Genomic DNA, 13612 nt, shown 5'->3' on the forward strand with positions numbered 1-13612 from the left:
CTCAATGTTATCTTTTTTAAAGATTTCAAGTATTTACTTTCCAGCTATAGATTTTCCAATTCTGGCCAATAGGGTGGTGGAGATGTGATCTAGGGCGGCAATGGAAGAGTTTCAGGCCAAACTATTCCAGAAGTTCCCACCTTTTGCCCAGATGCTCTGCTCCCAGGGGCCCTTGCAAGGAACACCTTAGGAAAATGAAAGGGAAGATCCATTCTGGTTTTGATTAGACAGCAATGAGGTACGGTTTGGTTTTATTAGATATAAGGAATTATTGATTCAAGTCAGAAGCAGCACAATTACTGCCATATTAGAAGGATTAATACCCAACAGTCCAGACCATGACTTGACCGGAGGCCTTCGCCAGTGGCTCCTGGTACCACCAACTTAATCCGGGGCCTCTATTCTCGGACAGGCCCGTCCAATCTTCATGCCTCGGAAGAGTCCTTGGAAGAGATCTACCACCAAGGTCATCCCTTCCAGCACCTAACTCTTCTGTCTGCTAGAAAATACCAACTAGACTGTTCCTAAAAGGACAGCGCTTATCTTAGCCATGTGTCAAGGAAGCCAAGCTAGACCCGGAAGGATCTCAGTCTTGTGTTTATCTGTTGGGAGGCAGAACACAAATCTCAGTAAAGATCTTCTCTCTTCAACTATTCACCAGAGATACTGAAAGCAATGAAAAAATAGTATGCAAACCACCCTTTACCCCACAGGCTTGCAAACTCATATGTCCTTCAGGATCAGGCAGGTGGCTTACGTGAGTGAAGTGCAGTGTATAGGGGGCGGTGTAGATGGCTGGGAGGGGGCCTCCAATCAGGGGAGGGGGTTGCAGCAAACTGGAGATGATGGCATTGCCCCATCCTCCACCCTAGAAAACTAGCTTTTTTATGTGCAATCTCTCAAGTCTCAAATATTGTTAACAAATACGAAAGATTTTTGAATGCAGCAGAGGCGGGGTGCCTTGGAACTTCTGCCTTAGATAACTTCCTAACTTAATAAAAGCTCCCTCCCCCCACCAAACAACAAAACTCCAACCCAATTATTACAAAGAAATTAACAGAGAAATAGAAAAATATAGCAGCTTCAAAAATACCAGTCTCCCCATTTTAAAACAAAATCAAAAGTTAATTCATTGAGTTCATTCTTGCGGAGAAGGAGGTCAGCTGGGTCCACTTATCGGTGAGACAGCCTTGCATTATTAAAATGACTCCTGCTGTTAACCAAGCCCCAAATAAGATGTCACCCTGTCTGCTCTTACACTATCCCCATGAGGCAGAGAGGGGTTGAATTAGGCTGATTATGAAGAATAAATTGAAGCATAGAGCCAGAAGGGACCCTCCTTGATCTCATACAGCCCCTCAACCCCAATTCCACATTTTGGTACCAGAAATGGAAACCAAAATAACTACTGGAAGTCATGCAGCATCTTGCAGAACGCTGGGCAGAAACCTGCCCAACAGCACGTCTGCTGAGCAAACCGTGCACGAATGAATGAATTCAGCTACTTTGCTTAGATAGCGCTTCCTACCACGGAAAATCAGGAGATGCGCTTGCCACTCCAAAGACTGTATTAACTCCAGGGGCAGGCAAGGAAGGCAATGGAGGTAATGCAGAGCTCCTTCTACAAGTGAACGGATGGCTTTCCTGGCTTTTAAGGGAACATCATTGACCCTGTCTGACTCATAAACAGAGAAAAAATGATTCAGGAACTTGGCACCTCTGGGCTGGGTTTGCTTTGACCTTGGACAAGGGCCTGAGATCAAGAGAAAGTCCCATGTCTTTATTCCTACCTTTCCTTGTTTGGTGCTGTGGGCCATTCCTAGCATTCTTATTCTCAAAGGCTTTGGCACAGATCAATGTCAACAGGAGGAAGAGAGAGGGCATGCAAAGTACTCGGATGTCTTGTCTCTGGCCCAATAGGCCCCCAGGGCAGCAATGCAGTCTTTATTTTGGCTTGCTCTGGGAGCCAGGGTCTTGGGAAGCCCAACCCTCTCTGCTCCAGGGGACTCTTCCTAGAATTTCACAGGGAGAAGGGATTGGCTCATCCAGAGTTTCTCAAGGTTGCCATGATGAGCAATTTGGATGGAACAATAATTGGCTGTTTGAGATTGTCCTGTACGTTGTAAAATAACCACTAAGTGCCAAGGGCACCTCATAGTTACAGTAACCCTCCCAACACACACACACACACACACACACACACTCAAAGTTTCCAATGCTGTCTGGAGCAGCAGCCTGGCCCTTGGGTGAGAGCCCCTGGGCTGGTAGTCCCCTCATGTATTTGAGAAACAGAAGCCACAAAGGTTCAGTGACATGTCTAAGACCACTCCCCCCAGATCTGATGACTTCTGGTCCAGAGTTCTTTCCAGTCGCACTTGAAATGATGGATGCTCATGCAAACACACCACAGGCTGCCACAGCACCACAGAGCCTCAAAGGAGACAGCCATCTGTCCCAATGGTACAGAGAAACTGAGGTACAGAAAGAACAAATAACCTCACTGTGATCAGAGATTGAGCAAATTATGAGGCGGGGGCAGGTTCCAGGAAAATAAGTTTTCCCAGCTGGCTCAATGCGGCAGCCCCCTGGCAGCAGGGGCCTTTGTGGTTACCACCATTCCAAGGTCACCATGGAGGCAAGGGGGCTCAGTGAGAAGGCGCCAGTCCCCAGAGTGCAGGTTCGAGCCCAGGCAGTCCGGGTGTCCGGCCTTCATCTTGAGTCTGCAGCGGGCTCAGCCGGAGCGTGGACAAATCCATCACAGGCTCTCAGCCCCTTTCTGGGGTCCTCACAGTCTCCATTGGGAAACACGTCTGTCAGGGCCAGCTCCTCCTCAGGGTCCTGGAGGTGATCTGGAACACAAGAGCAGGAACCACCCAATCAGAAGGTCAAGTTTGGGAGTGAATAAGCTAGGAGTGAAAGGGAGAGAGTTGGCTTCAGCAAATATCTACTTAAAAACCACAGTGAAATACATATCAAAAACCTTAAAAATGTACATACCCTTTGACCCATGAATTCCACTTCTAGGATTTTATCCTATGGAGATAATTAGGGATAATTAGTGGAGCTGCTGCGGCCGTCTTGCTACCAACCCAAGGATGAAACAAGAGTGAGGGCAACCCAGCGGAGAGAAGGAAAGAATCTGGGCCCCTGAATCGACCAGCTCTGAAGCTGACTCTACCACTAGACCGTCTTTTAGGTGAGATACTGAATGCCTGTGCTGCTATGCTTGCTTTCTCTGCCTGCAGCTGAAAGCAAACATACCGATTAGATGTGCAACCACGGGATGGGGTAACCATGGCTCACCCACAGGATGGGATTCGGGCATTAAAAATGATGCACGGGGCAGGTGCCTGGGTGGCTCAGTCGGCTGAGCATCTGACTTCAACTCAGGTCACGATCTCACGGTTCGTGAGTTCGAGCCCAGTCGGGCTCGCCACTGTCAGCGCAGAGCCTGCTTGGGATTCTCTTTCCCCTCCTCTCTCTGCCCTTGCCATTCCCCTGCATGCACACATGTGCACGCTCTCTCTCTCAAAAGAAAGAAATAAACCTTAAAAAAAAGATACATAAAATTCCATAGAACTAAACACACACACACACACACACACACACACACACACACACACACACACACAAATACAAGTAAAACTGGGGAACTCTGAGGAGAATCTGTGGATTGTTTCAATGTCAATATCCCAGTGGTAATATTATCCAATAGTTTCACACAAGATGTTACCATTGGGGGAAACTGGGCCAAGTACACAAGATCTCTTTGTATGATTTCTTACAACTGCATGTGAATCTACAATTACACACCATCCCCTCAAAAGAGAAAAGATATCGTTGATATGCAATCATTGCCGTGGAATACTGCAGTCACCATATGTTATTGTGAAGGAAGCTAATTGCAAAACAGTATGTATAAATGTCTGTCTGTATAATCCTACATTTATTATATATGTTATATCATTGCCTACACATAGTCCATGAGTGCAATTTTCATTTTAATACATTTGCTTCTACTTGAGATTAAATAATTTGTTATATGCTACAGAGACACCTGGGTGGCTCAGTCAGTTTAACATCCGACTCTTGGTTTCGGCTCAGGTCATGATCTTGCGGTTTGTGGGTTTGAGCCCCACATCAGGCTCTGTACTCTCAGCACAGAGCTTTCTTGGGATTCTCTCTCTCCCTTTCTCTCTGCTCCTCCCTCCCTCTCTCTCTCAAAATAAATAAATATACTTAAAAAAAAAAAAGAAGAGCATGTGACTCTTGATCTTAGAGTCATAAGTTTGAATACCAAGTGGGGTGTAGAGATTACTTAACCAAACAGAACTTAAAAAAATTTGTTGGGATGCCCGGGTGGCTCAGTCAGTTGAGCATCCAACTCTTGATTTCACCTTAGGTCATGAACCCAGGGTCATGGGATCCAGCCCTGCATCAGACTCTGGAATGAGCGTGGAGGCTGCTTGAGATTCTCTCTCTCTCTCTCTCTCTCTCTCTCTCTCTCTCTCTCTCTCTCTTGCCCTCCTCTACCCATGCACATGCTGTGTGTGCTTTCTCTCAAAAATAAAAATAATAAATTGAAAAACACTAAAAAAATTTGTTATATGCTACAGAGGGGGAAGTTATACAAGATCTATGTAAAATTGTTTTGGATTCCTTTGCTTTATTATTTTTTTCCTTTGGTTCCCAAAAATATCCAAAATGATGATTGAAAAGTTGAAGTGAACATTTTTGTAATTAAATGTTTTAAATATCTGATGCATTTTGCAGATGATGCATATATTATATAGAAGTATATTTATTAAAATTTCTATAACACAAGTGGATCAATGAATAGAATGGTCTACACCAAAATGCAGATTATAGTTACTTTTAAGTGGCAGAATTAAGCAAATGACTTAAATACTTGTTTTGCTTTTTCAATTTTTTTTGAGCTTTCACCTGTGATAGGCAGAATTCTAAGATGACCCTTAAGATTTCCATTCCTTGGTGTATCCATCCTGAATAATCCCCTTCTCTGAGTGTGGGTGGGACCTGTGAATCCCTTGATTAGGGTACCGTATATGACAAAGGTGACATTTGATGATTAAGTGACATAACAGGAGACTAGAAAGTCTCCTGCTAATTGAAGAAGCAATTGTTGTGTTGAGAGATGTGTAGAGGTGTGACTGTCAGAGCAGAGAACAGCCCCAGCTAACAGCCACCAACAAGGCAGGGGCCTCAGTCTTACAGCAGCAAAGAAGTGAATTCTGTCCACAACGAAGTGAGCTTGAAGGACTCGGGCTCCAGAAAGGACTGCAGCCCGGCAGACACTCTGATGCAGCTTTATGAGACCCTGAACGGAAGTCCCAGCTAAGCCCTGCCCAGGCTTAACCCATGGAAATCAAGAAGAATTCATGGGCATTGTGTTAAGCCACTAAGTTTATGGTAACTTGTTACGTGCCAGTAGAAGGCTGATACCTCACCTTTTGATTTTTGATTTGATTTATGATTTTTTTTGAACATAAAGAACATTTGCCCCCGGGGGCGCCTGGGTGGCTCAGTCAGTTAAGCGTCCCACTTTGGCTCAGGTCATGATCTCACGTTCGTGAGTTCGAGCCCCACATATAGGGGCTCTCCGCTGACGGTGCAGAGCCTGATTTGGATCCTCTGTCCCCTTCTCCCTCAGCCCCTCCTTCGCTCTCAAAAATAAATAAACATTAAAAAATTCTTTAAAAAGTAAATAAAACATTGCCCGTTTCTGTAACAGAGCTGTACTGTTCAGTACACTTTGGGGGTGCAGGCCACATACATTCGGCTGGTTACAACTTAACCCCCCTCGGTACTTCTTGTCTCTGTCACAACAGCCTCAATGCCTACAGAGTGCTTCTGGGGACTTCGCAGGACTTTCTTCCCTCCCCTTCTCCTATTAGTGGCCTGATGATCCTACCCTAAAAATGGCTTCAGGCTGAGTTCCTTCCTCTCCGTTCCCAAACTGCCAGCATTGGGTCCAGGCTGCCCATTGTTCCTCCTAGGACCGGGCGGTCCCCTGCTAACTGGTTCTGCCTCTTGTCTCTCCCTGCTCCGCAGTCTGCCACCTCTCCCAAACACCTCTAATCTGGACACCCCCGCTCAGAATGACCAGCGGCTCACTGTTCCCCAGACACTTGGGTCCAGGGTCCCAATTTGATCTAAACTCTCCTCTTCAGCCTTAGCCCTAACCAGTCTCCCATACCTCACCCCCAGTTCTCCCGACAAGGGACTCCTTTTTGGAGCATGACATCATGCCGTCAAGCCTTCGTTCACAGTACTTCCTCTCTAAGTCTTACCATTTCCGCCTGGGACGATCTCCAACCCCTAGCTGCCTGGTCACTCGTTCCTGATACTCCCCGGATCCTCAGGGGAGATGGAATGCGTCTGGATCCAAGTGCCCCGCTATGGACCTGGCAGGCACCTGCAGGGCAGCCCTGCCCACACCAACTGCCTTCATTAGTCAGAGACCCACGGGGCTAGAGCCCTGCTGGGGAGCCTGTGTGCCTCGCCCAGTGGCAGGGGCACCTCACATCACTCACCTCCACGCCCCGCACATGGCGGGTGCTCCATGGATGTTGGTCCACTCTATCCCTCAGGTCCCTGTGAGCACATGACCATTCCCATAATCCCAAGCACCTGGCCCTCAAGGTCCAGAAGGCCAGGAAGGCAGCACACTCACCCTGAGCTGGGTCACTGGGGGAGGTGGCATCTGGGTCCTTCCCCCGGCTCCAGGGACCCCAAGAAAAGCACGCCAGCAGTGCTGGGAGGCCGGGTCTCTCCCAGGCTCCTGCCACTAGAGAGAACACAAAGTCCCAGAGGCAGCAGGTGAGTGTGCTTGACAGGACTGAGAGATTGTCTGTTCAGCAAACCAAGAGCTTCAATCATCAACTGCCCTAGTTTCAACTGTTTGATTAAAAACACAAGGATTTTGATTTATAAAATGGGGTGGACTTTTTATACTTAAAAAATTGAGCCCCCCCCCCCCCAAAGATTGCTTTATATATATTATGTTATTTTATCTTTTCAAAACCCTATGATGTGGGTATCGTGCCTGGGAAACCGTGTAACACAACTGCCATGAAACTAACAATTCCATAGCACCAAAGAAAATACTCAAAGAGCAGAAATTCTCCCCCTGGGTTTAGTTCAAACTATTTCTTAATGGGAACAGATTTAATCTCTTTTGATAATTACAATAAAACAATTACATGTTGAGTCTAGTTTCCTTATTATATAGTAGCACCTCAGTCCCAGAGAGTCCCAACTCTCTGGAGAAAGCCAATTGGGACACAAAATGTCCTGTTCATAAATCCTTACTCGGGATCTATTTACTCTTAATTTGTACCCTCTCCTAACGAGACGGGATGCTTAGTTGGATTAGGATTTGAACTAAACATAAACTAGGTAAAAGGTCACTGCCAAAAGGCAGGCAACCTGAAAGTGTAATAACCATCAGGCAGGGAGGAAACAGACTGGAAAACTTTAAAAAGCCAGACCCAGCTGCCAGCAAAACTGTAGCAAAGGAAGCCATGGTGCCACCCACTGCAAGAACCCTGAAGAAACCAGGGGACAATGAGTTACAACCACACTCATGACTTTTGGTCATGAAAGGTTTCATTGTTGTTTAGTATGTTTTTAAAAAGTAGAAACGAGTTTAAGCAGTAGAGAATGATTCCCTTGCAGAGTGTTAAAATTTCTTAAGTGTTGGGGCACCTGGGTGGCTCAGTTGGTTAAGTGGACGACTTCCGCTCAGGTCATGATTTCGTAGTCTGTGAGTTCGAGCCCTGCGTCGGGCTCTGTGCTGACAGCTCAGATTCTGTGTCTCCCTCTCTCTGACCCTCCCCCGTTTGTGCTCTGTCTCTCTCTGTCTCAAAAATAAATAAACGTTAAAAAAAAATTAAAAAAAAAATTTCTTAAGTGTTGATAGGAGGCAAGGATTCTGCAGGCCAGGCAGGGTGTTGGGAAATGGGAATATAATGTCACTTACGAGGGAAAGTGACAAAACCACCCCGTTAAGAATTCTGGGATTTCACTTGCAAATTTACAAGGGGGAGTAGGGAGGGTTGGGGAAGGCTTCCTGGAAGAGGAAGTCCAGTCCCAAAAGATGAGATGGGATTGGTCAGGTGAAGAGGAGGATGGGAAAAATGGCTTTCATTCGAGGCAACTGCATTCAAGGCAACTGTAATGTGTACAAAAACTTAGGAGGCCAGAGCACGCTTGGCTCCGGGGAATTAAAAGTTGCTTCTGGAGAATGGAAGAGGGCTAAGAGACTGAGAACTCAGAATTTTCTAGGCACCAGCTCATTAAGCACAGAATATTTGGTTGTGTAAATTCCCTCCTCTGCCCCATGGGGCCAGGTCAGTGAAGAAGCTGGCATCCACAATCACAATAATAACCCACCTCAGGACATTCCCCATGTCTTTCAGGATACTGCTTGCAGAGTTTCAAATTTAGCTGGCTTGCTCACAGATTCGAGAGAAAAGGGTTGCAGGCATGTGGGGGGAGGTTGGGGCAGGCTCTAAGGCTGAGCTGCACGGCCTTCACCCAGGCAGGCCAGGCTAGCTGGTAGGTCTGTGACATTTGTGCCATCAGAGGTCCCAGGTCTCCTTGCTGGAAAAGGCTCCCCTGCAAGCCTGGCATCTCCCAGTTTCTGGTTAACACACCAGTGCCCAGGGAAGCAGAACACAGTCTCTGTCTTCATTAACTCTTTAGCAAGAAGGGAAGGCTGGAGGGCTTGAGGGGCAGCAGATGCTGGAAAAGTGAGGGTGGGGAGGGATCTGGGAACGCAAAGAACAATCCTGCCACCTCTCAGCTTTGCCGGATCCAGCTACACTTAATGTCTGTACTTTAATCCTGAGATACAGAAAAGCTCTTGTTGGTGGAGTAGATTCTGACACTGCCCCCAGCGTCGTCACCCAGGCTGGGAAAAGCCCCTCACTCCCCTCCTCCCACTTCAGGAGAACATAGAAACACAGCAGTGGGTGCGCACAGAGTGGGTAGCCAAGGAGGATTAGAAAATTCTGGGCCCTCAGTCCCTCACACCCTGTCCCCCTACCTCCAAGTCTTGGCGTCTATTCCTTTCCTTATTCCTATGATAAGCCCCTGGCGCTTCTGCACTGAGCCTCCCCGTCCCCGTCGCATCTCTAGCTGCACAGCGTCCTAGAAGCTCCGCGCACCGCCAAGCCCTTGGTCCCGGGTCTGTTCCCCTCCCCACCTTTAAACTTGGGCATCCTGAGGCTTTCTCACCTCCTCTCCCTCCTCCCAGCTCCCAGCCCAATCCAGTCTTCTCTCCACCAACTTCCCCTGCCTTGAGCTTGCCCGCTCGGCTTTTCCAAGCCCTCCTGCATCTCTAAGGCTTTCTGGATCCTTCCGGAACAGACTGGACCCGGTGCCCAGGGCCCACTGCGCTAGCTGGAAGACCTAGTGCTAGGACCTCCCCTCTCTCCCGGCCTCAGTTTACTGTGGTGCACCAGGAGGGAAGCCGGCCTAAAGAGTTCCAACTTGGGGGGGTCTTCCCCCCCACCCCCCGACGCCGCCCGCCCGCCCGCTCCCGGGCCTCGTAGTCTCACCTGCACGCGCGGGCCCCGCAGCTTGCAGGGCTCTGCAGGCGGCCGCCTGGACGGCCAAGCTGGAGGCCGGGTGGCCGGGGCGGTAGGCGGCCGCCTGCACCGGGCCCCCCGCCTGGCGGCCGAACACCGCGCGCAGGAGCGCCTCCAGGAGCCGCAGCCCCGGCGCCACCGCGTCCTCGGGCCCGGCCTCGGCCACCAGCACCCCGACCAGCGCCGCGCCGGCCCGCCGCCGGCCGCGCACGTCCCGCAGCATCTCCCGCAGGCGGCGCCGCGGCTCGCGGGCGGTCAGCGAGGACGCGCGGCACAGCACGAAGACGAGCGGCGAGCGGATGGCGCGCGCCGCCGCCGTCCCGGGCGGCCTCTGCGCCCCCGGCGCCCCGGCCCCCGGCGCCCCGGGCCCCGCGCCGCCGGGCTTGCCCGCGCCTGGCTCCGGCGGGAACACGGCCCGGGCGAAGTCCCGCAGCAGTGCGCGGCTCTGCTCGCGCTCCCACAGCTCGCCCACCAGCAGCACCTGCCCGCGGCCGCCCGCCGCCTCCACCAGCGCCTGGAAGGGCGGCTCGGCCGGGCGCGGGGGCCGCGCCGCCAGCTCCTCCAGCTCGCGCTCCATGCTCGCCGCCGCGCGTCCTCTGCGGCCGCCGGGGCCAGGGCGCGCCAGAAGCGCCCCTCTCCAGGCGCCGGCGCCCGGGCCCAGTAGGACACGCCCCCGAGGGCCAAGCTCCGCCCGACCCCCGGCCCGCGGGCCGCGTTTTCCGTGCCGCAGCCGGCTGCTGGGGGGGGGGTGGGGGGGTGGGGGGGGTGGGAGGGGGGCGCGGCTGGGGCTCTCCCCCCAGGGCTCTAAGGGCGGCTCCTCCCGCAGTGTCTGTGGCAACGCGGGGACACCGAGCCGGCCGGCCGTGTATCCAGGCACCGATTCATCCATCCATTCAACAAACACAAATTGAGCACATACTAGGAGCAGGGCAGCCGAGGGTGAAGGAAGACCGAAAATTATGTGAACAAATACACCTTCACAAGTTAGATCGGTTTGAGACCTGGAACAGATACTTCTTTTTTTCCCCCCTAATGTGTATTTTTATTTATTTTGAGAGAGAGAGAGAGAGAGAGAGACAGAAAGAGAGAAAGAGGGAGAGAGAGAGAATCCCAAGAAGGTTCCACACTGTCAGTGTGGAGCTTGATTCCAGGCTCCGTCCCCTGGCCATGAGATCATCACCTGAGCCTGACAATTAACCTTCCTCTAACTATGCGGCTTTAGAGTTGATGGGGGGGGGGGGGGGGGCACCAGAGACGGAAAGCAGACAATGGGGTAGGGAGGTGAGAAAAGAATGGAAAGGGGGATTTCTTCTCTTCTGTCACTTAACTCACCTTTTGGGTCTTAGCATTTAACAAAAGCTAATTGAGGGTTCATTATTGCAACAAATACTTATCGTCCACAGGGCAGTGCCCCAGGTGCTGGGGGGGAAGGAGGTGAAAACTAAGAAGGCCGACAGCTTTACTCCCTGTGGAGCAGAAAGCTTAAGAAGGCAGATATGGGCACTGATGGTGCTGTGATCTGGGCAGGGGCAGTGGTGGTTTACGGGGTGACAAGGGGATGTCAGTAGGCCAAGTTAGAAGCAGGGGTGCATTTACTTTCATTCTAAGGGTCTAGGTCAGCTTCGTCCAATGGAACATTCTTTGATGATGACAATATTTTATATGATCCGTACTGTCCAATGCAGTAGTCACAAGCCACATGTGGCTGTTATTAGCAACTGAGAAGCTGAATTTTACATTTTATCTCGTTTTAATGAAATGTAAATAGCTGCACGAGGTTAATGGCTGTGGCAGTGGACAGTGCTTTACTTCCGATGACTCCTTTTCGGTCACTAGCATATTCATGCTCAGCTCTCTCCTTCACCATATAACCTCCAATGTGCTCTTCAGTTACCCTATTTCCTGCCGCCCCCCATAATTATACTGAAATATCTCCTCCAGGAGAAATTGTATGTCCATTCAATAAAACACACCTTTTTTGAGCACCTACTGTGTGCAAGCAGTGGGAATTTGAAGATGTGCAAGCAGCCCTGCCCTAAGTCGAAATTATTCAGCAGTTGTTTTAGCCAGTGCTTGGAGTAAGGACCCCATATCTTTGTTGTGAGCCTGGTTCATAGAAAGCTTTTCTCATTGTGTACGGTCTTTGTTCAGGGCACAGATCCAGGGGCTTGGGTGGGAAAAGCCCAAGATTTGGAAGCCCTGGGCCAGAAGCAGGGTTGGGTTCCAGCACCAGCTCAGTGATTCAGTCCCTCAACTTGTATGTACTGAGCATCTCTGCCGTGTATTGTGCCCGGTGCTGGGGAGACAGCTTACCCTACTGGATAGGCTGTTCTAGTGGGGACTTGTAGAGAGAGAGAGAAAGAGAGAAAACAATACACACATAAATAATAGCTTCAGATGGTGATCGGTGCTATGAGAAAAGTAATGCAGAGCTGACAAAAGGGTCACGTACTTGAGATGCTGGCCTCTTCCTGTGAATACAATCCTGAAGATGCCACAGAAACAAGAGGGGGGTTGATGAGGATTAAGAAAGCAACGCACAAGCCATGAGAACTTCTCCCCCCCCCCCCCCCCCCGCCCAATCCTACCTCCTTGGAGGCACCAGGTGGTTGGGTCATGGAGGGTGGGAAGGAAACAGCAATCCCTTGTAGGTAAGGGCTGGGGGCCCTAGAAGGGGGTAGGATGAGTGAATGTCTCACAACATGTACTTTTCTCTGCCCGCATCGGCTTGGATGGATCGTTGCCCAGCCCCAGCCACACAGTTGTCGCCATCACTGCCCTGGCACTCTGAGGCAGAAAATAGTTGTGCTAGCCAGGAATGGTAACATCAGGCTGGAGTCAGAAGCATAGCATAACCGGACGTGGCAGCCCCTCGAAGTCCAGGCCCTTCTTCCCCCTGCCTGGGTCAGGGCATTCCACTCACATGACCTAGGTCATGAAAAGAGTAGCAGCCAAGGGAGAGTGCCTAGAAGTCCCTTGAGCAACGTGCCTGGTAAGGGTCAGAGCGGGGTCTGAGGGACCTGGAGGTAGCCAAGTCTACACTGTAATGCCAGAGGCAATTCCCTTGTCCTCACCACCACCCTCCCTTCTTTGAGCTCCCCAGGAGGGATACAAGGTAGGATTTAGGCTTTAGCCTCTTCCAGGGTAGCTGATATCCAGGTGAGTATCAATCACTGGGAAAACTAATCAGATTTAATTAAGACATGAATTACGATTCATTTCAGCTACTAATAACACAGACTCCAAATAACAGCTACTGATAATACAGACTCCAAACACAATGAAAGTTTATTTTTTCCCTTTTGTAGAAGTGTGGGGGTGGACCGCTCATGGCCGACATAGTAGCTTTGTATCACTAGTTCTTGAGGACTCAGGTTTCAATCCAGATCACTATTCCCCCATCTCATCTTCATAATCCAAGCTAGCAGCGTCCGCGCCAGCCATCACATCTGTATTCCAGGCACCTGGATAGCAGAAGGCTGAGGAAGGAACAAACATCAGATTGACTTCAGATTTCTTCACAGCACCACTGCATTTAAGATGATAGTTGAATAATACTTTTAAAGTATCAAAGAGAAAGAACTTCGAACCTAGATTTTAGATTTCTAGCTAAATTATCAGGTATTTAAAGGGTCGGAAGTTTTCTCGCAAATAGCCACCCTTTGAAAACACTGTTAGAGGAAGCACTCCAACAACAAAAGAAATAAATACAGGGATGCTCAACAATACTGAGTAAGAGGGATTAAATATTTTGCTTAAATCACTCTTGTCTGAGTAAATGGTACAGTGCAGGGCCAGCAAAGCACAGCCTGGGTGCATAGAAGTGCAGAGGCGACAGCCTGTGGGAGTCCTACCTAGCGAATAGACAGGTAATGGACCCCAGCGAGGTCACTTTTTTGAGGAAGAGAGGAAGACACAGCAGCTGACTAGAGCATTGCTCTTATTTTTGGGCTGTCTTGCCAGGCTTGTCTAAAACCAACATGCTCTGCCGCGAGCCA

At 49.9% G+C, this 13612-nt stretch overlaps 1 protein-coding gene across 3 annotated transcripts; it reads right to left on the reverse strand.

The window, feature by feature from the left end:
• Window positions 1–217: 217 nt before the first annotated feature.
• On the reverse strand, window positions 218–10293 carry CC1H2orf72 (chromosome C1 C2orf72 homolog). 3 transcript variants are annotated; one of them, XM_060624105.3, is made up of 4 exons: window positions 9585–10293; window positions 6695–6808; window positions 2998–3033; window positions 2741–2849 (listed from the first exon to the last, which is right to left on the reverse strand). In XM_060624105.3, exons 1-3 carry the CDS (start codon window positions 10189–10191, stop codon window positions 3029–3031), a joined length of 726 nt encoding a protein of 241 aa, XP_060480088.2. In that variant the 5' UTR covers window positions 10192–10293; the 3' UTR covers window positions 2741–2849; window positions 2998–3028. The 3 variants fall into 3 exon arrangements, with proteins under 3 accessions (XP_060480086.2, XP_060480087.2, XP_060480088.2); XM_060624103.3 differs by lacking the exon at window positions 2998–3033 and having other exon boundaries at window positions 218–2849; window positions 9585–10291; XM_060624104.3 differs by lacking the exons at window positions 2998–3033; window positions 6695–6808 and having other exon boundaries at window positions 218–2849.
• Between the last annotated feature and the right edge of the window lie 3319 nt (window positions 10294–13612).

Source organism: Panthera onca, chromosome C1 (assembly GCF_046562875.1).
Source record: "Panthera onca isolate mPanOnc1 chromosome C1, mPanOnc1 haplotype 2, whole genome shotgun sequence".
Taxonomy (NCBI): Eukaryota; Metazoa; Chordata; class Mammalia; order Carnivora; family Felidae; genus Panthera; species Panthera onca.

Coding starts and splice junctions, on each gene's coding strand:
- CC1H2orf72 (XM_060624103.3), bottom strand. CDS start 10,191: ATGGAGCGCGAGCTGGAGGAGCTGGCGGCGCGGCCCCCGCGCCCGGCC. Junction 6,809..9,584: donor TGCGGGGCCCGCGCGTGCAG/GTGAGACTACGA, acceptor TGTTCTCTCTAG/TGGCAGGAGCCTGGGAGAGA. Junction 2,850..6,694: donor CCCCAGTGACCCAGCTCAGG/GTGAGTGTGCTG, acceptor CTTGTGTTCCAG/ATCACCTCCAGGACCCTGAG.